Raw genomic sequence first — 27,372 nt, 5'->3', positions numbered from 1 at the left:
AACAACAATGAACTAAATAAAAGCAACTTTATGAATGAATCTCAAAAACACAATATCAAACAAAAGAAACCAGATACAAAATAAAATGTAATTAATGTGTGATTTCATTATGACATTTATGATCAAGATAAACTAATCTATGGTGGTAAAAATTAGAACACTGATTTCCTGTAGGAACTGACTCAAAGATAGTACAAGAAACTTCCTGGGATGTTGAAAATGTTCTGTGTTTTTGTTGGGGTGATGGTTATATGGGTATATGTATTTATCAAAACTAGTCAAATTGTACACTTAAAGATCTGTGCATTTACATAATACGTCCGTGATAGTTAAAATGAAAACAGAAGGGCACTTGGCTGGCTCAGTCGAAAAAGCATGTGACTCTTGGTCTTAGGGTCTTGAGTTTGAGCCCCATGTTGGGTGTAGAAATTATTTAAAAATAAATAAATAAACTAAAAAGAACTTGAATAAAAAAATGAAAACAGGAAAATCATTCCCCACTACCAGTCTACTTTTTAACTTTTTAAAGCAGTTGGACTGATAAGCAGATCCTGCTAAAACTTAAGATGGAATTTCTCCCTAGAGTACAAATTCCTTTTCTCTACCGTGAGTGCCAGCCTCCCATCAGGGGCCCGACCACACTGGAATGAACTTGTATCAGCCAGCCTGCTCTGTGAGTCATGGAGCTTTGGATTCCAGCTCCCTTTCCCAGCACTCTGTCCCATTTTTTAATTTCCAGGGAAGTATTGTTCCAAAACTTGGCTCAGACCTTGTCCTCTCCCTGGATTCCTTCTTCCATTTGTTTTCTTGATTTTGATCAATCACTCCTTGGCATGTATCCCTCTCTTTTCAAGGTGGTGAATCAGGGGGGGTTAAATGCTGAGGCCAGTATTGGGCACAGGACCTAAAAGTCCTCTCCCTCACTCAGGGAGTGCATCAGTCATCAGTGACGACGTGACATTTCATCCTCCTGTCTTGAATGCCTCTGCAGAGTGCTGTACCACACAAGTGAGCCACATGGACTGATGAGCTGTTGGGGGGTAAGGGACGGGGGGCAGCAGCAAGAGAAAATAAGAAAGAAAGAAAGAAAGAAAGAAAGAAACAGAATGGTTCTTTGTGGGGCAACAAACTTTGTTCTGGTTCCCAGCATGAATGTTTCTGATCTGGTTTTCTTCTTTTTGTGATGTTTGAACTTGTTTCCTTAGCTCCGATGTTGAACTCTTGTCCAAAAAACTAAGAGCAGCAGAGTGTGAGAGGCTGAGAGAGGCAAGACCAGCCATCCAGCAAAAATAACTGCAGAGCTGCGAAGATAAATGTGTGTCTGTATCAAGATTGGGCTTGAGAAGTGTGTGTGTGTGTGTGTGTGTGAACAAATTTATGAGAAAAATCCTGTGGAGTAGCCTCACTGTTTCTCTCCTTTCTGCTCTCACACAGTCTGGCACTTTCTCCTCCTTCTGACAGCTGCCATTAACCTTTTTCTGCAAAAAGCAGAGTATCTTTCAAATATGTTGGAAAATTTGGCAGAGAAAACTTGTTCAAAAAAAAAAAGGAAAGGATGATAGGGAAGAGCTGGGTAGACACCATGAGAGAGGACAGGGGCTGACTGGGTGCTAAGCTGGGCCGTAGGACGCAAAACTGCTGCCTTAAGTGCTGATAAAGTCCCCAAAAGCTGAGTTGGGGAAAGGAAGAGGAAATGAGGATTTGAATATAAAAGTGATAAGGACCTCTGTTACGTAGTTGAAATTACACAGATATTAACCATTACCGGCAGCTCATCCCCACTGTGAGAGTAGCACATGGTGTGCACACGAAAGGCTTCACTTTACTAGGGACAGAACTACAGGTCTGGGGCAGGATGTAGAATAATCTTGCTTGTGGAGAGAGAAAAAGTTAAGGAGACCTTGTTAGACCAAAACCTTTTTTGATAGAAAGGATCCCTCCAACCATTTTGTTTTTTAACTTGTCTCAGAGAAGGGGAATTCGCCTGTTTCTGTTTTGTCTGCAGGTCTTGCCCTCCACTTCTTGCCTAGGATAGTTCTTGCTCCCCATTACTAGTGCCTACCCCCAACTAACCTGGACTAAATAAAAGTGAACAGAAAACACCTACTCTGAATTCAGGTCTCACGTGTCCTTGGCTTTGCAGCAAAAAAATGCAAGAATCTTTTTTTGTTTTGTTTTTATTAGTTTGGTCTTGCACTAAACTCTTTAGAGTTCCAAAATATGAATATGGACTATTTTTTAATTACAAAGCTCTGTATTTATAGAGATCTTACTGTTTTCTAGCTGCCCTAATTGCATTTTTTCCTTTGTGTTTAAAGTGTTCCCATGGGAGAAGAGGTTAACACTTCTGATTCCCTAGAGCTCCTGTAGGAGTAATTATTTACCATCTTGGAATTTTAATAAGTCTTGATAATTACTACAGTCCAGTACATTAAACACTGGTCTCTCGTCCCCAATGTCATCTTGCAGAGATAATGCTCCCCCAACGAAGCAAAGAAGAAAATTAATGCTGTGGATATCAAAGAAACATGACCAGTGCAGGCACTGCAAACTTAAAGCCAATGGAACTTGGGAACTTTGGAAATAACAGTTTTTTGGTCTAGTCAGAGCATTTGAAATAAATGGTCCTAAGCTTTCTTCCAAACCATTTAATGCTTTACCAAAGGTTTGGTGGGACAGTCCAGAAATAGAAGTAACTTAAATTTTTTTGTGGGCAAAGTATCTCCTCTGGTGTATGCCAGGGGCTCATAGCCATGTTTCTGGCCCAGCATACCAGAAAGATTCAGAGCTCCTATAATAATGGTGGCTAGGTACAACAGTAATTCTCTAAGGGAGACCTATTTAAACTTAAGAAAAGACAAAAGGGGTGGGACCAAACCCCTCTCCCCGTGGAGCATGACCTCTTAGGTGTAAAATGAGAAGGGTACCGTGAACTGTAAGCAGTCTTCGGTTTCCACACAGACAGTACTGCCATTCCGGACTTGGCTCTCCTGTGCCCCATAACGTCAGGCCCTGCTTCCCCCAGAGAGTACAGGGGAAATGCTGCCACAACCTCCTTTCCTCTGTTATTCACCAGTCTGAAGAGTCCCTGCTACTCGAACAACCTAGCCCTTCACAACACCCACTCGCTCTTATTGCTGTTACTCCCCGAGCCTTTAAGAGAAACCCCTGCACCCCTTATAAGAACATCCTGCTGCTGGAGCCACTGCCATAGGTTTTCTGCCAAGTTGGAAAGATGGGACTGGGCCACACTCACTTGCACCTGAGGCCAGCGAAGTTGTATTTCTGATGTCTGGAGTTAGAACCCAAAAGACATCTTCCAGTATGTAAAACGTTATGAATGGTGGTTAAGCTCTGTGACTCCAGACACCAACAATATTGTTTTTAGTTTGCAAGGCTGCCATAAGAAAACACCACAGACTGGTTGGCTTGAACAACAGTAATTTAGTTCTCCCCGTTCTGGAAGTCCAAGATCAAGGTGTTGGCAGGCTTGCTTCCCCCTGAGGCTTCTGTCCTTGGCTTGCAGATGGCTACCTCCTCACCGTACCCTTACATGGCCTTTCCTGCATGTACACGCATCCCTGATGTCTCTGTGTCCAGATTTCCTCTTCTTCTTCACAAAGACACCAGTCATTAGAATAAGATGCACCCAAACAGCTTCATCTTAACTTAGTTATCTCTCTAAATACACCTCTTTAAGTCATATCTCCACCTACAGTCACATTCTGAGGATATGCAGTTAGAGCTTCAACATGCGAGTTGGGGGAGGGAGCATGATTCAGCCTATAACAAACATGGGTCAGTAGTCTCATGGGGACTACTTGGGAACCTAATTACACTTAGGTAATTGTTTCTGGGTTTCAAACAACTGATTTTCAGACAAACTCTGGAAACAGCATTCCAAATAAATCCTGGGGCCCTGCCTATTAAAAGGTAGGGGGGTACAGCACAATCTGTTACATCCACTAATTACAGAATACTCCCTTAGGGGAGTTGCAGGGTGTGCTGGTGACTTCAATCCAGAATATTATGTGAAAAGAACTTAGCAAACTGGATCTTTCTTTAAAAGCTGTGTAATAGACATAAAGGCACCAAACATGAAGCAGACACTTGTTCAGTGAATGAATAAAATCAGGAATTTTCTGGAGGTGTTCTCCTACACTCTATGAATACTCTTATTGCTTTGTCTACTAATTTTTATACAAAAGACCACCTAGGCACAAAAGAAAATCTCCCTATCTAGCATATGCTATCCTGCTGAAAGCAAGCCTTTAATTTTAACACTGAACACATATTGCTGTAAATTGTAGTGATGCTTAGAAGCCCTAAACATTAGGTTTTGATTGATAGATTAGGTTTTAATGCTGTCAGGCTAAAACAAAATCTTACCCTTTTCTAATATAAACCCTAAGCCAAAAGTCAGACGCTAACGTCCTATGGCTAACGTAACAGAAAAGCATGATATGGTAGTGGCTTAAAAGTAGTGTCATGTGATGTTTGATAAGTCTCCTGCCTGATTTCATCTGTTGATAAATTTCACTGTTCAGATATTTCTTTGAATCAAGTATTCCTCCAAGGTACTGCCTTTTTAAATGCAGGTATTTCTAGGCACATTCATTAACCACCTAGCATGCCTGGGGTATCTGAACACCAGAATGACTAGAATGAGTAACTGGGAAGAGTTCACAAAAAGGACCAAATTGCCAGATTAAAAACCAGATTAATCTCCTCAGTATAACCCAGGCCTGGTGATAAAGCACCATTATACTTTGAATTCTCTGATTTTCAGCTGTTTGATACATCTAGAGTATGTGGGAAATCACATCACACCAACCTCTTAGGAGTTTTTAGCCTAAATTTGAGCCAATAGATAACTATTCCTTTAAAAAAAAAAAAAAAAAGTTCACCAGGATGCCTGGCTGGCTCAGTCGGTTAAACCTCCAACTCTTGGTTTGGGCTCAGGTCATGATCTCATGGTTGGTGGGTTCAAGCCTGGTATCAGGCTCCATGTTGACAGTATGGAGCCTGCTTGGGATTCTCTCTGTCTCCCTCTCTCTCTGCCTCTCTCCTACTTGTGTGCTCGCTCGCTCTCTCTAAATTAATAAATATTACTAAAAAAAAAAAAAGAAGAAGAAGAAGAAGAAAGTTCACCACAGCTGGATGTGAGGATGCACCTAGCAGGAAGGTAGGGAATCATCAGAAAGATGAGGTGCTGGGTTCTCTCAAGCATCCTGTGATGAGACACAGAGAAGGTGCAATGAGAAGTCCTCATGAGAGCTGAAAAACTCTAACTAGAAATAGACTGCAGGGTCTCAGTTGGGGATCACTCTTCTAATGTTATTTTATCAGGAGTGACCTATATTTATTCATAGAGTGATTATTAAAGCTAGAGAGAACTTAGAGATCTTTGAGTCTCTTCCCCCACACACACACACACTTTTTTTTTTTTTTTCACATGAAGAAGCTGAGGCCAGAGAGGTGAAGTGACCTGCCCAAGATGATAAAGCTTAGTGGTACATTTGGGACTGGACATCCCCTTTGATTTCAGACATTTTCCCACTATTGCACCTTATAGCCCCCTGTGGAAGAAAATCTTCTTAAGAAGCCCCTCAGAGGAAACTCGAGTAACAATGGTATTCTCCTATAGTGATATTAAATCATCTGCAGTGTGTGTGTCAGCAATGGATACCAGCACATAGATAAGATGTCTGTTCCTGCATTGTGCACAGACTAAGCACTGTGACTTTCTTTGGAGGAGAAAATTAAATATTAGATAGTTTAAAGTATCTATTAAGAAGTTTCTTTAGCCTCCTTGAGGGCTCTAGCTTTGCCACCACTTCTCTTGCCCCCTGCACGCTCAGTTAAACCCTGATGTTTAGCTCTTAAATACCGTCTAGGACACTACGGCCCATAGGCAGTCCTGCAGGCACTGGGGACAACTGGAAAGAGCCACATACAAGACATACTGGGGCTATTTATTTGGCCTCCTTGGGTTGTGTGCGGTGAGATGATCCTATGACTTCATCTTCTTTTGAAGAGCTCACATTCTCACTTGGCTGCTTCTGAAGGTTGAGCTCACCTCCTTCCAGCTGTTTTCTCAGGAAGAGAAGTAGAGAGAAAAGCTCTGCTGATCCTTCTTCTCTTCAGTAAGCTAGGTGAACCTTCCTACAGGTACTTGCTTTGGTGTGGCCTTTCCTTCTCAAACTTGGTCATTCCTTCCACGTGGAACTAAAGCTGGGTGAGGCCATTTGAGCTCTAGACCGCCATGGCTCTGCCCGCACTTTCTGGGGGAACTGTGCTCGTGAGCATGGGGAGCCTCCACATTCATTGAACCAGGCTGGCCTGGAGATGTCCCTGGAGTCTCTATTCTCACCCTTCTTGACCTAAGTAAATATTGACTGCAAAATTCTCTGAACATTAGGGAGCTGTGGGAATATTTATCTTTCAACCTCAACCTTCCCCAAGAGCTTTCAAATCACATCACTTCCTTTCTTCCCTTTAGCAGTCCAAAATTAGTAAGATACAACTCCAGACTCCTACCCCATCTTCAGCCTTGTCCATGTCGCATGAGACCCAGGTTACCATATCACTGTATTACGCTTGCCCCTCACCACTGCTCATGATCCTGCATAAGATGGCCATGTGCACCCAGGGAAGTCACTCAGAACAGCTCACATGACTCCAGAGCCGTGATCAGTAATGGCACCCCTTCCAATGGGCCAGGAACTTGTGCCACACAAAGGGTCATTTTGTCATCTCACCAAGGAGTCACGAGACACCACCCACGGAATGTATCAGGTTGGCAGTAAAAAAAGAAAAACTTGGGGCACCTGGGTGGCACAGTCAGTTGAGTATCTGACTTCAGGTCATGATCTTGCATTCGTGGGTTCAAGCCCCACGTCGGGCTCTGTGCTGACAGCTCAGAGCCTGGGGTCTGCTTCGGATTCTGTGTCTACCTCTCTGCCCCTCCCCTGCTCACATTGTGTCTGTCTCTCTCAAAAAATAAAATGTTTAAAAAATTAAAAAGAAAAACTCAAGCAAGACCCACAGTTCCCTGTGGGAGGCTTTCCAGTCCCTTCCTGCCACGCCCCGCCCAGAATCAGATCCATGTGCTGGAAACAGCACACAGCAGACCTGTGCATAGAGTGTGCACTGAGCATGTGCCACTGTGGTGGAAGAAATTTCCTTCTCCTTTCCCGCTTGGCTAGAGATTCCTTGGAACTGGATTAGGCTTTGTGCTGGTTTAGCACTAAAATCTCAGCTGCAACAAAGCCTTGCTCTTAACTACCCTGACAGTTTCAGCATTAGATTTCTTATTAGTTGTTTGGGTTTTGTTGTGTTTTGTTTTTTTTACTCTCTCCCTTTTGACACTTTTCTTTCCTGAGAGCCAAACCAAACACGCTGGGTTGGCTAGCTAGCCTGTCTGTGTCTGCGATTCCCAGAACTCTGCTGCTGTTCTGATGGATCCCTTTGGCAAAGAGGGAAATTTTTCTCCATTTTGATAATGACAGGCCTTTTATTTTAATGTCTCTATTTACATCACTTAACAGATTTGTGAGAGATCGTGTGAGATAACTACCAAATCAACTTGGGCAACCAACTGTATTAAAATTCTGCTTTGGTGGAAAATACGTTTTTTGTTGATAACACGCTACACTTTCTCAAGCCTCAAGTATTACCTCAACAGGTCTTCGGACTGGTGAAGCCTTGTGAAGACCATCCCATCCATCTCTTTGCCTCAGGAATGTGCTTTGTGTGAGCCCTCCACCCAGATGGGCTTATTCTTTTTCTTTTCAGCTTTACTGAGCTATAACTGAAAAAGTTGTAAGATGGTTAAAGTGTACAGTGCGATGACTTGATATACATTGTGAAAGGAATAACCCCTTTGAGCTAATTAACAATCCATCACCTCACATATTTACCTTTTTTTTAGGTCCTACTCTCTTAGCAAATTTCAATTATACAATATAGTGTTACCAACTATAGGCTTGTTCTTTGCAGGGATGATAGATCTCAGTTCCTTTGATGTTCCAAGAATATTTTTCCACTAAAGATGATATCCCATTCTCTTGTATCAGGGACCAGTCAGACCAATATAAATCTCCTATTGAGTTTTATGGGAGGCTTTCTATTTCCACTCCTACTTTTTGCAGTCATGTCTTCTTTTTTCTTGTCATACTCTTTCTCCGTTCACTCCTTTCACTTGCACGGAGAAGATATAACACCTGTATCAAGATACAGTCTTTCAGGAGAGATGGTAACCTGAGAGGTTCTTACAGGCACAGAATACCACATAGAAAAAACGCAAATTATCTCGGCCATGGAAGAATGCTTTAGGCAGGAAAGCAGCAGCCAGCATTGTTGAGGTGTCTAGACATAAGTAGCTTAGAAATTAAAATGTTAGTGACATCTGCAAAAACAAAATCGAGTTATCAGAAAGCAAAAGTTCATGCTGGTTTATGTACAGATAACTTTCTCAGTCTGGATTGTTAATCCATTGTACTTGCCTGGTTCCAGCTCCTGCTCTATGTAAGGAGATTAATTTAGTGTGGCAGGTGTTAGCAACCTGTGTTTTGGCCCATAGATTGTCACTGACCCCAATTCATTTTACTTGAGTTACTTGACATCTCAGTTGTTGCCTTTCACAAAATCATGACTGTTTCTAACTTTGAAAAGAATAATAAGCAACAGTGAGCAATAAGACCACTCTTAAGAGGTCTGATAGTTAGCTAGCAAGACCAGATTTCTCCTAGAACTTTCCTTGGAGGCAGGGGAGACTTCCTCTTTTCTGTGGAGACCTTGTACATATGGAGACAGTAAAGTTTGCTCCCCTGGCTACTCAGTGGTTGGGTTTGAAGGATGATACAGCAGTGTTCCTGAGGCCACACTGCTGTCAGTCTAAATTATACTGGCCACTTTATCCCCTTAGGCAATGCTTGTCTTACTTACAAGGTTAGAGAATTGAACTAGTAGTTCTTAGCTACCTTCCAGGTTGATGATTCTGAATTTCAGAATCAGTAGTTCTACTGGTTGATACTTTGTTGGGGAGGGGGTTAGTGTAGAAAACTAAGTTTTATGCTTTGTATGAATATAGACTCCTTAAACATCTTAATTCGTTATTTCCTTCAGAGATAAGGAGCTGCCAGTGTAGAATTGCAGAATTTGCAGAGCCATAGCTAAGATAGAGAGCAGCTCTTGAGTTGCTTTGTTTTTGTTTTCTTTTTAACCTTTGAAAACTAAAGGTAAAAATGCATGATGATATTATATTGAAAAATCTAGTTACCCCAAGGCGTATCACATCCATTCGTTCAATAAATATTTAGGGAGGGCCTAATATGTGCCAGGCATGACGTGCTCTTGAAAGTACTAGAAAATAGTAGGACATAATTTATGATTTTCTTGCTCTGAGATGCTTAAGTACCTGGAGTTCCCTCCTACCTTGATGCTTCTGTCATAAGGGAATGAAAGGAGGAAGTTCCTTTAGTGATATAAAACCAAATGAATCTTGGGGAGATCACTTTATTTTGTTTTTGTTTTTAATTTTTTAATGTTTTATTTATTTCTGAGACAGTGTGAGCAGGGGAGGGTCAGAGAGAGAGGGAGACAGAATCTGAAACAGGCTCTAGGCTCTGAGCTAGCTGTCAGCACAGAGCCCCGATGTGGGGCCCGAAGCCACAAACCACAAGATCATGACCTGAGCCAAAGTTGGACCCCCAACCGACTGAGCCATCCAGGCGCCCCTGGGGAGATCGCTTTGGCACATCACACTGTTCAGGAGTGGAATTTTGAGTGTGGATGATGTACATATACAGGTCCCCTTGCTGGAAGGGAGCTGAACTCCTATTTTTATTATGCCATTTTGTTTAAGATTAGTCATGGAAGAGCAGCAACGTCTGTTTACTTTGGGTCCTAGCAACAAAAGCCTTTTCTTCTTATGAGAACAAAATCAGATATTGCCTGACATGGAGTTCATTACAAGTTAGGGAGAAGAAGGCCCAATAGCAACCTCATGATCATTTACCACTTCCACTCAGCATCACCCAGAGGCTGGGGTCGTGCGGGTTGCTTTAGGCTTCACGTGACAAGCAGCTGGGGCAGGGGGAGACTTTAGGAAGAAATCTGGGAGAGTCGGGCTGCCAACTCAGACTTAAAATACCAAGGAGGAGAAGATTTTGGAGTTGGTCTTAATCTGTGGGAAATAATCATAGGACAGATACTTCAAAAGCAACCTTTAGTTTTCCCTGTTACTAAATGCTAGAGGGATTCTACAGAGTGAAAAAGTGGCCAGATACCTCAAGAAAAGTAAATGACTAGGCAAGAAATACCCACTGTGTGCTCAGATCCCTCTGGCCACATACATTTTGTTTTATGAACAGATATGGCAAAATGCATTTCATTTTCAGGGCACCTGGGTGGCTCAGTTGGTTAAGCATTTGATTCTTGAGTTCAGCCCAGGTCATGATCTCCTGGTTTGTGAGTTTGAGCCCCGCATCGGGCTCTACACTGGCAGCACAGAGTCTGCTTGCGATTGTCTCCCCCCGCCCAACTTGTATGCACTTGTTCATGCATGCTCCTCCCCCCTCTGTCAAAATGAATAAACTTGAAAAAAAAAAAAAAAAGATGCCAAAACAGTGAAGGACTCTTTTTAAAAATACATTTCATTTTAAGCACTGAGTGTTATGTGGAAACTAATTTGACAATAAACTATTTGTAAAAAATAAAATAAAATAAAAAGCAATGTAAACCAAAAAAAAAAAAAAATACATTTCATTCTCATTTCTCGAAAATCCCAACTCAGAAGTTATTTTATGTCTTCATTTCTCCTAAGCAGATGTGGTTGAACAGCCTGCTGATTTGGGCTAGGGACTCTAGCACAGATCTTGCTAGGGTAGAGGACCGTTTCAGCTTGATCCATCACCGCTGAAAGGCTCCAATTATCATGCCAGTGACCAGCTCAGACCTCATGGCCTATGCATCCTGAAACCTAGCTGGTTAAAAACCTCAAGTGATTCTTGTCTACTTAAACCAAACTAAGCATCTCTATATAATTCCCTGCCCACCATAAAACTATCTCTGGAAGGGAATTAATCTGAGTCGCTGCCAACCACAACTGAATCTATTCAGTTACCTCTCTGATAACCATCCCTTCTATCCATCCATACATCCTCTTCTACTTACTTCATCCACTATGACTGTGAATAGAGCTGTTTACCTTGAAATGAGGCTGTTTTCTCTCCTTTAAGACATTAGGCAGCCTTTAAGAATTAGACAGTGAATTTCTGTTAGCTCTCCCTATGCCTTTACTTGGTTATGGAGAGATATGGTCGCTATTCTGTAATCATGACCTGTGCTGAGCAGGGGCAATTTCCCTGAACCCATCAGCCCATCCCTCAGCTGCACTTGTGTTCCTCCATCCAGTCCAGCTCTGTTCCTTATTACTCCTCACACCATCAGCTGTGTTCTCTGACAGAGAACAGTCCTAACATTGAAAGCAGAAAGGGAACTCCATTGGTTTCCCTTGCAGCTAGCCTTTCAGAACAGTATTTTTGGTGGACATGAGGTTGTAGAACATCATCCCTGAAAAACCTCATTCTGAGCTTCCCGTCCTCGCTTGTCCCCTGAAAGGTGGTAGAGGCTGAAGCACTGTCTCCTTCCCTTGTGTTCACAGACTTAGAGCGTGTGTTGCTTCAAGCATTCAGATTGAGTTGCTTTTGCATTTGTGATTCTTGGCTCGAGTCACTCTAGAAATCATATTACTACTCTGAGTTCAGGAAGGGCCTGAATAGCTACTAAGAGCAGAATACATTATAATAACATTCAGCAGACAAAGCCAGAAAATTCCTGCCAGAGACCACCTTAGTATCCTTTACTTGGCCCATATTTCATTTTTTGAGAACTTTAAGCAAAGTGAGATGCCACAGTGTGTGTATATACATATATATGCATATATATATATATGTATATACCCACACCCCCACACACATACACCATATATACATATATATATATGGTTTATGTGCCCTGCTATAAGGTCTACATCATCATCACAGTCTTGATTTTGAGATGCTTCACATTTTATCTCAAAAAGCTCTTTGAGGGACACCTGGATAGCTCAGTTGGTTAAACCTCCGACTCTTGGCTTCAGCTCAGGTCATGATCTCATGGTTTGTGGGTTCAAGCCCCACCTCAGGCCCACTGCTGATGCAGAGCCTGCTTAGAATTCTTCCCCCCCCCCCCAAAAAAAAATAAATTAATGAACTTAAAAAACAAAAAGTCTTTGGAAAGTTAACAAAAACTCCCCTTGCCCCAAGATTAGCATGCGTTCCTTCAGCGTATACACCAGTCACTTCTCAATTGTCAGGTTTGTGCAGGGTATTTTGCTAGGCAGCATCTGGTATGTAAAAAAGAATCCATCAAGGAATTTGAAGAAGAGTTGGGGAATTAAACAAATAGCTCTTGAAACTCTTGAAACTCAAGACAAAATTACTACTTCTGCAGTATTTACCTCTGAACAAGGCTTTACTCTCTGAAGAAGTATTTACTCTCTGAAGAAGCCTTCATAGAAGAGCCAGTTGAGCTCAGTCATAAAGAATGAGTAAGACAGGGAAGAGAGGTGTGTAGGAGGGAAGATTATCCACATTCTAGGATGAGGGAACCACATCAAAGTAAAAGCCAAGACAAGGGCATATACCAGGAGGCTATTTGCACATGGCCAGGCTATAGCAGAAGATGAAATTGAGAGAGTAGGAAGGAGCCAGATTGTGACTGCCATGCCAGAGATTGGTCTCCATTTTGTAGGTGGGAAATCATTTAAGACACTGGAAGAGGAGGGAACTAATCCAACCTGTTTTTAGAAAGAGTGCTATTACAAACCAGGGTTGACATGCATGTGACGCTATTACAATAAGCAAAAGATCAAGGATAAGATAGCTTGTGTTAGGGTAGTGACCATGAGATCAGCAAGGAAGAAACTAAACCAAAAGAAACATAGCCTGGAAAGGGTGTTAACAGGAATTTCCCAGAAGAAGAAATAGCCAATAAATATATTTATGAATGTTTTGCCTCTTTTTTGGCTTCACTACAAATGAGAAGAATTACAAAGAACTACAAACAAAAGTAGCCCTATCACATCTGCAAGGTTGGGGTGTGTGTGTGTATGTGTGTGTGTGTGTGTGTGCGCGTGCATGTGTGTTGCCCCAGTATATTGAGTGGGTGGGGCAATGAACACCCTTATTTGTTGTCTGTGGGCTGAAAATTAGTACAGCTCTTCTGGAACAGTTTGGTAACATGTCAAAAGCTTTAAAGAGTTGTATACCCTTTGACCCAGGAATTTAAAGAAAACGATCATAAATATGAAAAGACTTATGTACTACCAAACTCAACATGTTACTATTTATAATAACGAAAAATTGAAAACAAACTAAATTTCTAATAATGGAATTATTTAAATTATAATCCACCCATAAAATCGATTACAATATGACCCATTTAAAAATTGTGTTTTAGAAGAATATTTAATCACATGAAAAACTCCTTGTGGTAATCATTAAGTGAAAACAACAGTTTATTAAACAGTATGAACAGTACAAGTTGATGTATAAGTGGAACATCCACAAAGTGTTGATTAAGCATTTGAAAAATAGGAGTCAAATTTAGGAGAGAGGAAGGAGTTAGAGTTATGTTGACATACCCTGATAATCCCCAAATTAGGTCATGTGAGGGTCAGTTTACTATTTAGTGTATGTGTGAAATTTTCTATGCTGAAAATTATTCAAAACCCACAAAAACCTACTTCAAAAGAAATATTTTAACGGGCAAAGAAAGTAGATTGTGTTAGTGCACTAAAGCACTTAGAATGATACCTGGTCCACAATAAATGTCCAGTAAGTGAGTTGCTGCTATCATTACCACTTTATAAAGCTAAAGCTGTCTAAGCAGAGGACAAAAGACGACAAACAGAGGAGTGTGCCCTAGAACTCAGGTTCTGCATGTGTGGGAGGAAGCAGGAAGAAGAGGAACAGCAGCAGGACAGAGAAGAAATATAGGGACAGGCAGAGAAGAGCCAGAGAGCCTAGGAGGGGCAGAGATTTTAGAAGGAGGTATCTCAGAACAAGTATCACAGAGGAGTTCAAGCAGGATGAAGACAAGTTAAGCCCATTGGATTGTGCTACTAGGTAATCCTTGAGATGTGGTTTTGGTTTTTATTTATTTTTTATAACATGCACACAAAAACTACACAAATCCTAAGTATGCCGCTCCATGAGTTTTTGCACGCCCCTGTAATGAACACCTGAAGAAGCAGAAGTTACCAGCACCTCAGAAATCTCTTGTCATGCCACTACAACACCCTCCATGAGTAACCTAACACTGGAGATTCATTTTGCCTGTTTTTTAATTTTATATACCTGGAATCATAGAATGTGTCTACCTTTTTCATTGAACATCATATTTATGAAATGTGTCTATTACGATATACATATACACTCATGCTCATTGCTGTATGATATTCCATTGTGTAAATGAATATACCACAATTTATCCTAGTTGTTGGTGGACATTGGGGTTATTCCCACATTTGGGCTGTTTTTCTGGATTCCCTTGTCTGTACCATTGGTCTATTTCCCTGTTCTTGTGCCAGGAGCAAGCTATGCTAATGACTGTAGCATGCTAGTTCTTCATGTTCTTAGAACTTTGTTGTTTGAGATTGCTTTGGCTATTTTTGATTCTTTGCATTTCCACTTACACCTTGAATTAGCTTGTCAGTTTACACCCACACATGCCAGAGTTTTTATTTGTATTGAATTGAATCTGTAGGTTAGCTTGGGCAGAAGTAATTCTTTATACTATTGAGTCTTCTGATCCATGATCATATTGTATTTATTTAAGGTATCTTTTATTTCTGTAAATAGTGTTTTACAGTTTTCAATGTGGGGATCTTAGCTTATAGTGTTTTGAGAGAGCAGTTTCAGTCATTAGCAAAAACTAAATTCTTAGATGCTAAGGAGGATAATGGGAAACAGAGGTAGCAAATAGTTTGAGATGTTTGGTAGTGAAAGAAAAAAAATTGGAACTAGCTTGTGAGGGAAACAAATTCAACAGGTGGTTTCAGGATGAGAGCACCCTCTGAAGCCATGGTGAAAGACCTGGGGAGAAGAGAGATTGGAAACACAGAGTTAACTGAAGGGACAGGGTCACAGAATGGTGGCTTCAGGTAGCCTGGAGAAGAAATTAGGAACAAGGAGTGTTGAGGTTGTTTTGAGGTGTAGTATGTTTCATGTCTGCATTACCTTAGTAACAATTTCTTTAGACTCCTTGGTTGCTTATACAGTGAATAGTACTAACCCATCATGAGTGCTGTGTCCTTTGTCACTAATGGCACCAGACCCCACGTACAGAATGTTTGGATCAGCAAGACTTGCTGCCCTCATAGTCATCCATAGTCTACACTTTAAATCCCTGTTTCATTGAGCAAAGCATATTATTTTATATTTTCTCTACTGTACATACCTATTCATCTATTATTGCAATAATCCCTTCCTCCAGAGAATCTTCATCAAATTAAGGTTTAGTAGAAGGGGACTTTTCCACTAAATCTTGAGGTGCCCCAGAGACTTGAGGAAGATTTTGTAGTAGATATTTTATATATGGAGGAAACGAGGGTGCTGAGATAAGGGATTTAATGCTTACGTTATAGCAGGAGCTTGCAGGATTCATGGAAACAAATCTGTTTTTGCAGTTTAGTGGAAATTATTTTACTTTGAACGTGTTTTTAGGTTTGTTGTTTGCTTTAGATGCAAAGCTTTCAATAAGTACACAGAAAATTGCATCTTTCTATCTAAAGAAGGCATCACGCAAACTTAAGTGCTGCATATAATTATGGTGTTTTAAGAAAGTAAATCAAGTAGACAGTATTTTTCACCACAGTACTGGCAGTGGTGGAATTAGCCTGCCAATATTAGAAAGTAGAGAATAGGAAATAGAAAATCTTGTTGGATTACTCAGTCTTAATATCCACTAAACTTGGATATGTAGCCTTAAGAAGGAGGGGAAAGGATTTAATTCCTAGCAGCTAGGATGTAATAAGCATTTCGATTAAACCCTAAATATTGCATGTTTGTAGTCTTTGGGAAATTCTTTTCTGATGTTAAGTCTAAAGGGACCTTCTTTGGGGAGGAGGTGAGAGTTGAATAGGCAGGCATAGGGGCAGGGTGTGGGCAGGAGCAGAGGGAACAAGAGTGAGATTTCTGGTAAATTATACTTCAGAAGCTAGAACACCCTTTTGCCCAGTTTATCCATAGGACCCACTGCGTACTGATACCGTATAAAAACTTCCTTTTTAAAACATGTGATGCGTATGCTAAAGAAATATTTTAAAATAACGAGGTACTAATACATTTCAAGATTTGTTTTCACACCTGTGCTGTATAGCACATCTGTCTACAGTTTTAGTTTGATGGCTTCACATTACCTTTCTTTCCTAAGTGGTCTTTTTTTTTTTTCTCACACATTCCTGTACTCCTTTGACGCCAGAATGACCAAAGCTTTGCATTTCAAAGTCAAAATAAAAATCCTCCTTTTAAATGTAATTCCGGTTTCACATGAAACATTGATCTTTGAGATTTTTTTCAAGGCAGGAAATTTTAGCATACAATGGATCAAGGGCCAATAAACTCTCTCCTTGCTCAGCCGTGCCCGCATCTAATACTGCTGTCAGATAAACTACAAGTCATGCATAATCCCTGGAGAATAGAGAAAGCCCCACCAGATGGAAAGCAACTCCAGCTAATGAAGGAACACTTCCTTCTCTAAACCTTTTTTTTTTCCTTCTCTGAACTTTTTGATTCTTCTGATCCTCTCTTTAAACACCTTTTCCCAGGCAAACCATTCATTAGCCCTTGGAAAAAGCATAGCCTTATAGTCTGCCTCTGGGTTTTTTTCCCCCTAATCTTTTGCTATCACTTCTAGTCACACTTCCTCCTCCAGTGCTAACCCACTCCTTCTGCTTCTTGTGTACACCCTCCTGACATTTGTAGGTAATAATCACATTCCCTCCCCCTAGTCTTCAGTTAGTTCAGGTCTGCTACTTAGCTCTTTTAATCCTGCCCCATAAAATGATCCTTTTGGCTTCTTAGTCATGCCTGCCATTTTCCTTTGAACTCATTCCAGTTTGTCTCCATTTTTCTGGTAATGAGGTGCCTGAAATGGAACGCAGTGCCCTAGGTGTGGCTTCACTGAAACCATGTCGTAGAGTGAGGGTCCTCTGAGGGACAGTGCCCAAGCCTAGCCAAGGACCTTTTATCAGCTTCGAAGATCCAGGGCTGCTGCTGTCAAGACCCGGTAATTCCTGTATTCCTGAACTTCAGTGAACAGCCAAGTGCATTTCCTCCTCTGTGCCTTACTAGTTCCTACTGTTTCTCCATTTAGAAGGACCCTCTTTCCCTGTTCTCTCATATCAACAGCCACATTCTTCAAGAAACTTTCTCTTCCTTCTCTCCTTTTTTCTGTCGTTGCAGTTTTATTGAGCTGTAATTCACACACCATGCAGTTCACCTATTTAAAGTGTACAGTTCAGCAGGTTTAGTATGTTGTCAGAATTAGACAACCATCACCACATCAATTCTCAGACATTTTCATCATTCTAAAAAGAAACCCATACTTATTAGCAATCACTCCCAATTACCCCATCACATCCCAGCTTTAGGCAGCCACTAATCTACTTTCTGACCCTGGATTTGCCTATTCTGGACATTTCCTAAAAATGGAATCATACAATACGTGGTCTTTTGTTGACTGGCTTATTTCACTTAACGTAGGGTTTTCATGGTTCTTGTTATACCATGTATCAGAACTAAATTTCTTTTCACTGGCAAAACAATCAGTGCTTTTTGAATGAATGCTTTATCCATTTCTATTTGTCCCTTTTCAGTCTTGGAATATCAGAACATGCAGCTGTGAAAATTTATATTATATATTTTTATCCATATTTCTTATTAAATTGATGCTGCTTGTGGTATTAAACAATATAGAAGTATATAGAGTAAACAAAATTAACTGAAGACATAAATTTGAGACTAAAATTATAAAAGCGCTAGGAAAAACACAGGCATTAATTTCTTTAGACATTTGCCTTAGCAACATTTTTCTAGATTTGTCTCCTCCGGCAAGGGAAATAACAGCAAAAATTAACTATTCAGACTACACCAAAATAAAAAGCTTTTGCACAGTGAAGGAAACCATCAACAAAACAAAAAGGTAACCTACTGAATAGGAGAAGATATTTGCAAAGGATACATCCAGTAAGAGGTTAATATACAAAATAGATAAAGGACTTGTACAACTCAACACCAAAATGAATGAATGAGTGAATGAGTGAGTGAATAAAATAATCTGATTGAAAATGGGCAGAGCATTTTTCCCAAGAAGACATACAGATGGCCAACAGGCATGTGAAAAGGTGCTCGGCGTCACTGATCATTAGGGAAACGCAAATCAAAACCATGAGATATCACCTCACACCTGTCAGAATGGTTAGAATCAAAAACACAAGAAATAACAAATGTTGATAAGGATGTGGGGGAAAGGAGACCCTTGTGCACTCTTCGTGGTAATGTAATTGGTACAACCATTGTGGAAACCAGTGTGGAGACTCCTCAAAAAAATTAAAAATAGAACTACCATATGAATCAGTAATTCTGCTACTGACTCTTTACCCAAAGAAAATGAAAATACTAATTTGAAAAGATACATTCCTCCCTATGTTTATTCCAGCTTTATTTACCTTAGCCAAATTATGGAAGCAATCCAAGTATCTGTCAATAGATGAATGGATAAAGAAGATGTGACATGTGAGAGAGAGAGAGAGAGGGAGGGAGGGAGGGAGGAAGAGATGTATCTACACATACACATATATCTATATACACAATAGACTATTACTCAACCATTAAAAAAGGAATGAAATCTTGCCATTTGCAACAGTATGGATGGACCTAGAGGGCATTATGCTAAATGAAATAAGTCAGACAGAGAAAGACAAATACAATATAATTTCACTTATATGTGGAATCTTAAAAAAAAACAATTGAATAAACAAAAAGCATAAAGAGACCCATAAATACAAACAACAAACTGGTGGTTGTCAGAGGGGATAGAGATGCGCGGCTGAGCAAAATGAAGAGGAGTGGGAGATATAGCTTCCAGTTATGAAATGAATAAGTCATGAGGATAAAAGGTACAGCATAGAGAATACAGTCAGTGGTATAGTAATAGTGGTGTAATGGTGACAGATGGTACCTCCACTTGTGGGAAGCAAAGCATGACATATAGATATGTTAAATCACTCTGTTGTACACCTGAAACTAATATAATATTGTGTGTCAACTATTTTTTTTAAAAAGTATAGAGGATAAAATTGAAAGTCCTTCCATCCATTTATTTACTATATATATATATATATATATATATATATATATATACACTAAATACACACACACACACACACACACACACGCACTATATATATATACTAGCAGTATCAAAGTACCCACTTCCCCAAATCTATACCAACATGGATTGTTAACAGCCTTTCAAAAACTTTTGCCAGCATGATAGGGTGAACAAAACTCTATCTTGTTTCATTTGTGTCTTCTTTAATTACTAATAAGGTTCAGTATTTTTTTATGTGCTTATTAGCCATTTGTATTTCTTTAGTGAGTTTTTTTTGTTCATATTCTCTGCCCATTTTTCTATTATTAGGCTTCTACCACTTTCATAATACATTGATCCCAATCCTTTGTCTTTTTTTCCTTTACTTATTTTAATTTATGTTGAGGTATGTTCTCTCTGTACCCTCTTTGTTGAGAGTTGTTATAAATGAATGTTGGATTTTATCTAATCTTTTTTCTACATCTGTTGGGATGATCATATGACTTTTAGCCTTCATGTTGTTACTGTAGTGTATCACATTTTACTGATTTGCAAATGTTGAAGCATCTTTGCATCCTTGGAATAAATCCCTCTTGATCATGGCATACATCTTTTTAATACAGTATTAAATGCAGTTTGCTAATATTTCGTTGAGGATCTTTGCATCTATGTTCATCAGCAATATTGGCCGCAATTTTCTTTCTTTGCTTTCTTTCCTTTCTGATTTTGGTATCAGAGTAATGCTGGCCTTGTAAAATGAGTCTGGAACTGTCCCTCCTCTTCTGCTCTTTGGAAGAGTTTGAGAAGGACTGGTATTAATTCTTCTTTAAATGTTTGGTAAAAAAAAAAAAAAAAAAATCTTTGTTGTTTCTATTAAACTTGAGCTGAGAAAAAAAAAAATCTTTGTTGTTTCTATTAAACTTGAGCTGAGAAAAAAAATAAATAAATAAATAAATAAATGTTTGGTAGAATTCACCAGTGAAGTCATTTGGTCCTAGGCTTTTGTTTGTTGGAAGGTTTTTGATTACTGATTCACTTCCCTTGCTAAGAATCTGTTTGTTCCAATTTTTTATTTCTTCATGATGCAGTTTTGGAGGTTGTATGTTTCTAGGAATGTATCCGTTTGTTCTAGGTTGTCCAGTTTGTTGGCGTATAATTTTTTATAGTGATCTTTTTTGATTCATTGTCTTTCTCTGGTACAGGTAATAACCCTCTCCTCTTTCATTTCCAATTTTATTTGAGTTCTCTTTTTTTTTCTTGGTAAGTTTAGCTAAGGGTTTGTCTATTTTGTTTATCTTTTCAAAAAATCAGCTTTTAGTTTCATTGATCTTTTCTATTGTCTTTTCAGTCTCTATTTCATTTCTATTGTCTTTTTAGTCTCTTTGTTATTTTGTTCCTTCTACTAACTTTGGTCTTAGTTCTTTTCTCTAGTTCCTTGAGGTATAAAGTTAGGGTGTTTGAGATCTTTCTTGCTTCTTACTGTAGGTATCTATTACTATGAGCTTCCCTCTTAAGAGCTGTTTTTACTGTAGGCCATACCTTTGGTACATTGTATTTCCATTTTTCTTTGTCTCAAGTTTTATTTATTTATTTTGAGAGAGAAAGTACAAGTAAGGGAGAGCAGAAAGAGAGGGGGAGAGAGAGAATCCCAAGCAGGCTCTGCACTGTCAGCACAGAGCCTGATGTGGGGCTTGAGCCCACAAACCATGAAATCATGACCCGAGCCAAAACCAAGAGTCAGATGCTTAATCAGCTAATCCACCCAGATGATCTTCAAGTAATGTTTTAATCTCTCTTTTGATATCTTTCTTGGCCCATTGGTTTTTCAGTCACATGTTGTTTAATCTCCAAATATTTGTGAATTTTTCTTTTTTTGTTTTGTAACTGATTTCTAGTTTCATACCATTGTGGTTGGAAAGCATCCTTGATGTGAGTTCAGTCTTAAATTTATTAAGATTTGTTTTGTGGCCTTACATATGATCTATCCTGGAGAATGTTTTGTGTGTGCATGAGAAGAATATGAATTAGCAGTATCATTTTTAAATTTAGATCCCTTTAGGTAACTTCAAATTTATATTTATATATGGTATGAGCAGGAATCCAACTACAATCGGGCCCAGTTGACCTAATACAATTAGTTGATTTCAAATGCCTCCTGATCATATTCTAAATCCCATTGATCTAATTGTATCAGTACAATACTCTTTTAATTAGTGTCTTTTTATAGTATGTTTTGTAATCTGTTAAGCCAGTCCATACATTATTTCTCTTCCTTTAAAGTATTTTCTTGGTTCCTGTAAAAAATATTTATACATAGGGATAAATTTTAGAGTTATCAAGCTTTGAAAGAGCCTTCGGGATTTGGTCTGAAACATATTTGTGGTATATTTTTAGGTGAAAACAAAATCAGCTCACAACCTATATATTCTCATTGCCATTTTGTTTCTAAAATGTGTGTGCACGTGTATGTGTGTGTACAAGAATATACAACAAAATATGTAGCAGTGGTTATCTCCTGATACTAATATTTACAGTTGAGGTTTTTTTTCTTGGTGCTTTTGTTTTCATAATTTTCTACAATGCATATGTAATACTTTCTGGGTTAGGAAAAAAACTGAAAAATATTAAACTAAAATGTATCCATTAGTAACTTTGTGATTATCTACTTAACAGAAGCCAAATTGGAATAAGAAATATTTCACAGGAAATATACATGTGACTTACAGAGAATGAAGTGCAGATACCTGGCTCACAATATAAACCAGAGGTGTCCAGAATATTCCTGGGAAGGACTGAGATGGGAAACTAAAGCAATACAACCTCACAACCTCCTCTGTTACTTTGTGTGGTTGACTTCAGTTCTGTTCAAGAGACTTGGGAATAGTGGCTTTTTCCCCTCGCAGTATTTCTGGGCTATGTTCTGTGCAACTGTATTTAAAAGGCACTTTGCTGCTTTGGTTTCCCATTTCAGATTCATATTCATATGACACAATCGGACCTTGAGATGCGTCAAGACTCAGAGCAGTCTAAATCTGGTCCTTGCGTGTCCTGGTGTTTCAGTCAACATTTAACAGAATGAGGACTGCAAAATCTGTTCCCAACTCTTTGCTATATTTGAAGACACAGCATGCTCATTCTTGGCTCATAGCATGTGGATTCTGTCAGTAGTGTAATTAAAACTTGGTTCTTAAAAAAAAAAAAAAAAAAAACACTTGGTTCTATTTGCTTTTTAATCTACATGCCCTGTCTAGGTAATCTTACCTATTTAACAATAATTATAACAACATCTAACAGTTATCATTTTCTGTGTTTCAGGCATTTTATATAAATGTACTGCAGTTTATATAAATATCTCATTCAGTCCTTAAAAACAGGGGCACCTGGGTGGCTCAGTCCATTAAGTGTCTGACTTTGGCCCAGGTCATGATCTCATGGTCCATGAGTTCGAACCCCTCATTGGGCTCACTGCTGTCCCCTTAGAGCCCACTTCAGATCTGTCCCCCCCAACTCCCCCCACTCGTGCTCATTCTCAAAAATAAACATAAAAATAATAAATCCTTAAAACAACCCTATAAGTGATATTGCCTCATTTTATAAATGAAACAACTGAGGCTCAGAAAGGTCCAGGTCACACAAACTAGTAAGTGCCAACTATCTTGAAACCCAGGCAGCCTAAGTCTAGAACCTGAGTCCTTCGTGCACTGTAAACTCAGTTTTTAATTTCTCTCCTTTCCTAAAATGTGCTCTACCTCCTGTATTTTCAGTTTTATTTGTCTAATTTCCCGAGCTACAACTGTCAAAATGATTCTCCATTCCCTCACATTTATTTATTTTTTTAATTTGAGAGAGGGAAGGGCAGAGGGAGAGACAGAAAATCTTAAGCAGGCTCTACACTCAGCACAGAACTCAGAGCAGGGCTCGATCCCACAACCCTGGGATCATGACCTGAGCCAAATTCAAGAGTCAGATGCTCAACCGACTGAGCCATCCAGACACCCCCATTCCCTCTCATTTAACTTCACCTTGGGAAGCCTCACACTCATCTGTTATCCTCCATGTCCTCTGGTCCTATCTCAGTGTTAGCCCTTCTTTTATTATTATTTTTTTAATGTTTATTCATTTTTGAGAGAGAGAGAGAGAGCATGAGCAGGGGAGGGGCAGAGAGGGAGGGAGACACAGAATCCAAAGCAGGCTCCAGGCTGGGGTGCCTGGGTGGCTTAGTCGGTTAAGCGTCCGACTTTCGCTTAGGTCATGATCTCGGTTCGTGGGTTCGAGCCCCGCATCAGGCTCTGTGCTGACTGCCAGCTCAGAGCCTGGAGCCTGTTTCGGAGTCTGTGTCTCCCTCTCTCTCTGACCCTCCCCTGCTCACGCTGTGTCTCCTCTCTCTCTCTCCTAGAAATAAATAAAAATACTAAAAAAAAAAAACAAAAACAAAAACAAAGCAGGCTCCAGGCTCTGAGCTGTCAGCACGGAGACTGCCACGGCAGAACTCAAACCCACAAACTGTGAGGTCATGACCTGAACTGAAGTCGGATGCTTAACCGACTAAGCCGCACAGGTGCCCTCCTTAACTCTCACCTGGGCTTTCCACAGAACTTCCCTGGGCTTAGTGTTCCCTCCATTCAGCCTCACGTGTGTTTATCTTCATAGGTCTCTTCTTAAAAAATGAAGCTGACCACATTAACACACTGTTTAAAAATTCTTGGACTTCCTGTCTCTGTGTGTTTCTTTCTTTGCTTTTTAACCAGGTTCAATCTGAACTCCTTAGCTTTACAAACAGCCTGGCCCTGGTCTGCATCGTCAGCCTCATTGTCTATCACTCTCTACTCAGTCCTCTTACCTTATGCTCCAGCCATGCTGAGAAGCTCCCTCTTCCCCAAGGCCCCGAGTCCTTTCTTAGCCCTACGTACCTGCACTTGTTTCATGTGCTTGAAAGTCTCTTCTGCCTTTGACCTGCCCGCAAACTCCCACTCAGCCTTCAAGATTCACACCACTTATTGCCTTTGGTAGCATCTTCTCACACTGCTCCAGGATGCAAACAACCTATTATGTCTTCCACTGTAGTGCATCGCCAAGCCTCGTGCGTGGCCCCTCCCATACTGTGTCGTAATTGTCTGTTTGTGTTTTCTTCCATTAACCTAAATGGATCTTCAGGGGAAAGACCAGACCCATTCCGTCTTTCAGCACCTCGCAAGTAGTAGGCCCTCAATAAATGTTGGTTGAATGCTTGAAGGAATGTCCAGGAGAGTGTTTGAAACAATAGGAAGTGAGAATTATGCTTGTAAGCATCTTAACGTTTCTCAAAATAATCTCTTTAGCTAAATGAGCAGGTAGGGTAATGTACTGAGTAAAAGTGGTCTATAGCAAATGGGGAAAGTCTTTTAAATTATAAGTTTCCCTAGGACAAAGTCCATTACACAAGATTAATATCCTACCGGAAGTCATGCATGTACCCCTTTCCCTGTCCTGGGCAGTGGTGTGATATTGGGACCCAGTGGGGAGAACGTCCCACCTGGAACGAGGAACGGGAGCTGGGGCTCCAGCTCTGCAGATTCTAGTCACAGCTTCATGAACAGATGCTTGATGTTAACGTTTACACGTTCCTGGTTGTTAACGTTGATGTAGGATGACTTCACATAGAAAGCGCCTCTCTTTTTTTTATAATTTTCAGCTCTATTAAGGTTTAATTGACAAATAAAACTGTGATGTATTAAGTGCACAACACGATGATTTGATAGACATTGTGAAGGTTCCCACACTCGAGGTAATACATCTGTCATCTCACATACTTCCTTTTTTTCCCTTATGAGAACACTTAAGTTCTACTCTTTTAGCAAATTTAATTCTAGAACACGATGTTATCAACTGTAGTCATCGTATTATACATTAAATCGTCAGACCTTATTCGTGTTATAACTGAAAGTTTGTACCCTTTTACCAACCTCTTCCATTTCCCCCACGCCCCAGCCCTTGATGGCAATCTGTGAGTTTAACATTTTCCCCCCAGATCCGAATTATAAGTGGTACCATGCAGTGTCTGTCTTTCTGTCTGGTTTCTTTCACTTTGCATAAGGCCCTCCAGGTTCATCCATGTTGTTGGAAATGCAATTTCTTATTCATGGACAATAATTCTTAACCCAATGCAAACAGGATCATTTTATTTTTATCTGAAATCCATCTTTTCTTTCCTTTTCAGCTTCAGAATGAGCTAGAAAAAGGTGAACGGGACAATGCAGAACTGCAGGAGTTTGCCAATGCCATTCTCCAGCAGATAGCAGATCATTGCCCCGACATCCTGGAGCAAGTGGTCAACGCGCTGGAAGAGTCATCCTGACCCTGCCTCAGGGGGAGCAGCCAGCCCAGCAGCCTCCTATAGTAAATCCGGGAGCCAAGAAAGAAGAGCTGTAAGGGAGGACCAGGCACCCAGGAGCTTCTCAGCACCCAACAAACACTACAAACTGTATCCTATCTTGGTTGGCCCTTCAGGTGTGACTCCCGCACCCTCTACAGTTGTCATCTTAACTCTGCCTTTCTGCTTTGGATATTGTCTCTACACTAATTTTCTTGATGTCCAGGGTGGGTAAGTGACCAAGTTTCTGTGAAGAGCTGCCATCTGGCCATCAGCGGTGGAGGACTGTGGAAGCTGGTGGCTCTGCCCTTCCAGCGGGACATGGAGTAGAGAGCCCGTTTTACCTCTGTCCTTGACACAAGACCTGAATCTGGAATCTCCTCGGAGTTCAACTATTGAAAGAAACTTCCCAATGGACCAGAGAGCTGAGTGTTCTAATATCACAACAGGTGCTTTCTCCTAAAAGGGTTAAAAAAAAAATCTTAAAAAGAGAGGGGGAAAGAGAGAACAGGGACAAAGAGAAACTGACTCTTACTTTTTCTTTCGCTCACTTTCACATGTAATATGTTACGCAGGGGAGCTGCAAGCAGGCCTCCTGAGGGCTTAGTGAACGCTAATACCACAGATTTGGAGTCTTCACCCAGTCCTGTCTCACTCATCCTTGCTCTTCTCAACCAGTTAACAAGAGGGTGGTGTGAATGGTTCTCCCCCCATCCCTCTTGTTTAAGACCTTTGACCTTATTAGTCTGTCAGACCATATGTCTCAGCCTGAAAGGGGAGAGGGATTGGATGCGAGACCTTGCCGTCAACCACCTGCCGCTCTCCTTCTTTAGAAGATGACCGCTCCTTGGGCCCAGGCTGGTTTCTCCTAAACATCTCCCTCATCGGCATTCTAGGCCCCTGAGCCCCAAAAGAATGCTTCTGCCTTCCCACCACCCATGTTCCATGCTCTTGCAGCTCAGTGGTTGCTGAAGTTTATGACCCCACCTTCTACCCTTTTAGTTTCTCTCTTGATGTGCACTCCCAGAACCATAGCCTCGTGCGTTGTCTGGAACCTCCCTTCTGGCAGAAATGAATGTTTCTCATCCCATATACATTCCTTCCTTCGTTCTTTCATTCAAATAATATGTATGAAATGCCTACTATGTGCAAGTCACGGTTAGGTACCCATCCTTGAAAAACGGTCTCCTTTCAGTGAGGGAGAAATGTAAAGGACTCTCTGAGACACACCTTGGTTGAGTCAAAGCAGTAAAAGGCATACCTTTCCTCTCCCTACTTCTTCTTAGTAGAAGTTATCTTTTTCAGCAAAAGTCTTTCACAGATGAGCATCTCTGACTATAATGTAACTGATGAGTTCAGGCTCAGAGGGCTGAGTGACTTACTTGCCTGCAGGATCTTATTTGGTGGCTCAGGATTTTTGTTTGTTGTCGTTACCCTGCTAGAGTGTAGTGTTTAGGGGGCTGCGGTAGTGGATAGTGTTTTCTTAACACATCTGTACACGCCATGTGGAACTTGGCCAGCTCCATGTTGCAGATCAGAAAATTGGGCCTAACGTTGCAAATCCAGTTGAAGATATTGGCATTTTGAAGGGCACTTTTCCC

General features: G+C 40.4%; 1 protein-coding gene across 7 annotated transcripts in view; it reads left to right on the top strand.

Annotated features, from left to right (window-relative positions):
* The window catches only part of ERC1 (ELKS/RAB6-interacting/CAST family member 1), a 485,892-nt gene extending 459,025 nt beyond the window's left edge, over nt 1-26,867 (top strand). For 6 of the 7 annotated variants that reach the window (XM_039236306.1, XM_039236310.1, XM_039236309.1 and 3 more), the window contains one exon: nt 25,619-26,867. In XM_039236306.1, coding sequence (XP_039092237.1) covers nt 25,619-25,756 — 138 coding nt within the window. In that variant the 3' untranslated portion in view covers nt 25,757-26,867. Of the gene's footprint in view, nt 1-2,469; nt 2,567-25,618 lie in introns of those variants that run through there. The other variant, XM_039236311.1, reaches the window with a different exon arrangement.
* Nucleotides 26,868-27,372: the final 505 nt, after the last annotated feature.

The sequence above is a fragment of the Hyaena hyaena genome, unplaced genomic scaffold, assembly GCF_003009895.1.
Source record: "Hyaena hyaena isolate Hyena2069 unplaced genomic scaffold, ASM300989v1 scaffold_108, whole genome shotgun sequence".
Classification (NCBI taxonomy): domain Eukaryota; kingdom Metazoa; phylum Chordata; class Mammalia; order Carnivora; family Hyaenidae; genus Hyaena; species Hyaena hyaena.
This window is presented reverse-complemented; position numbering and strand designations above follow the sequence as displayed.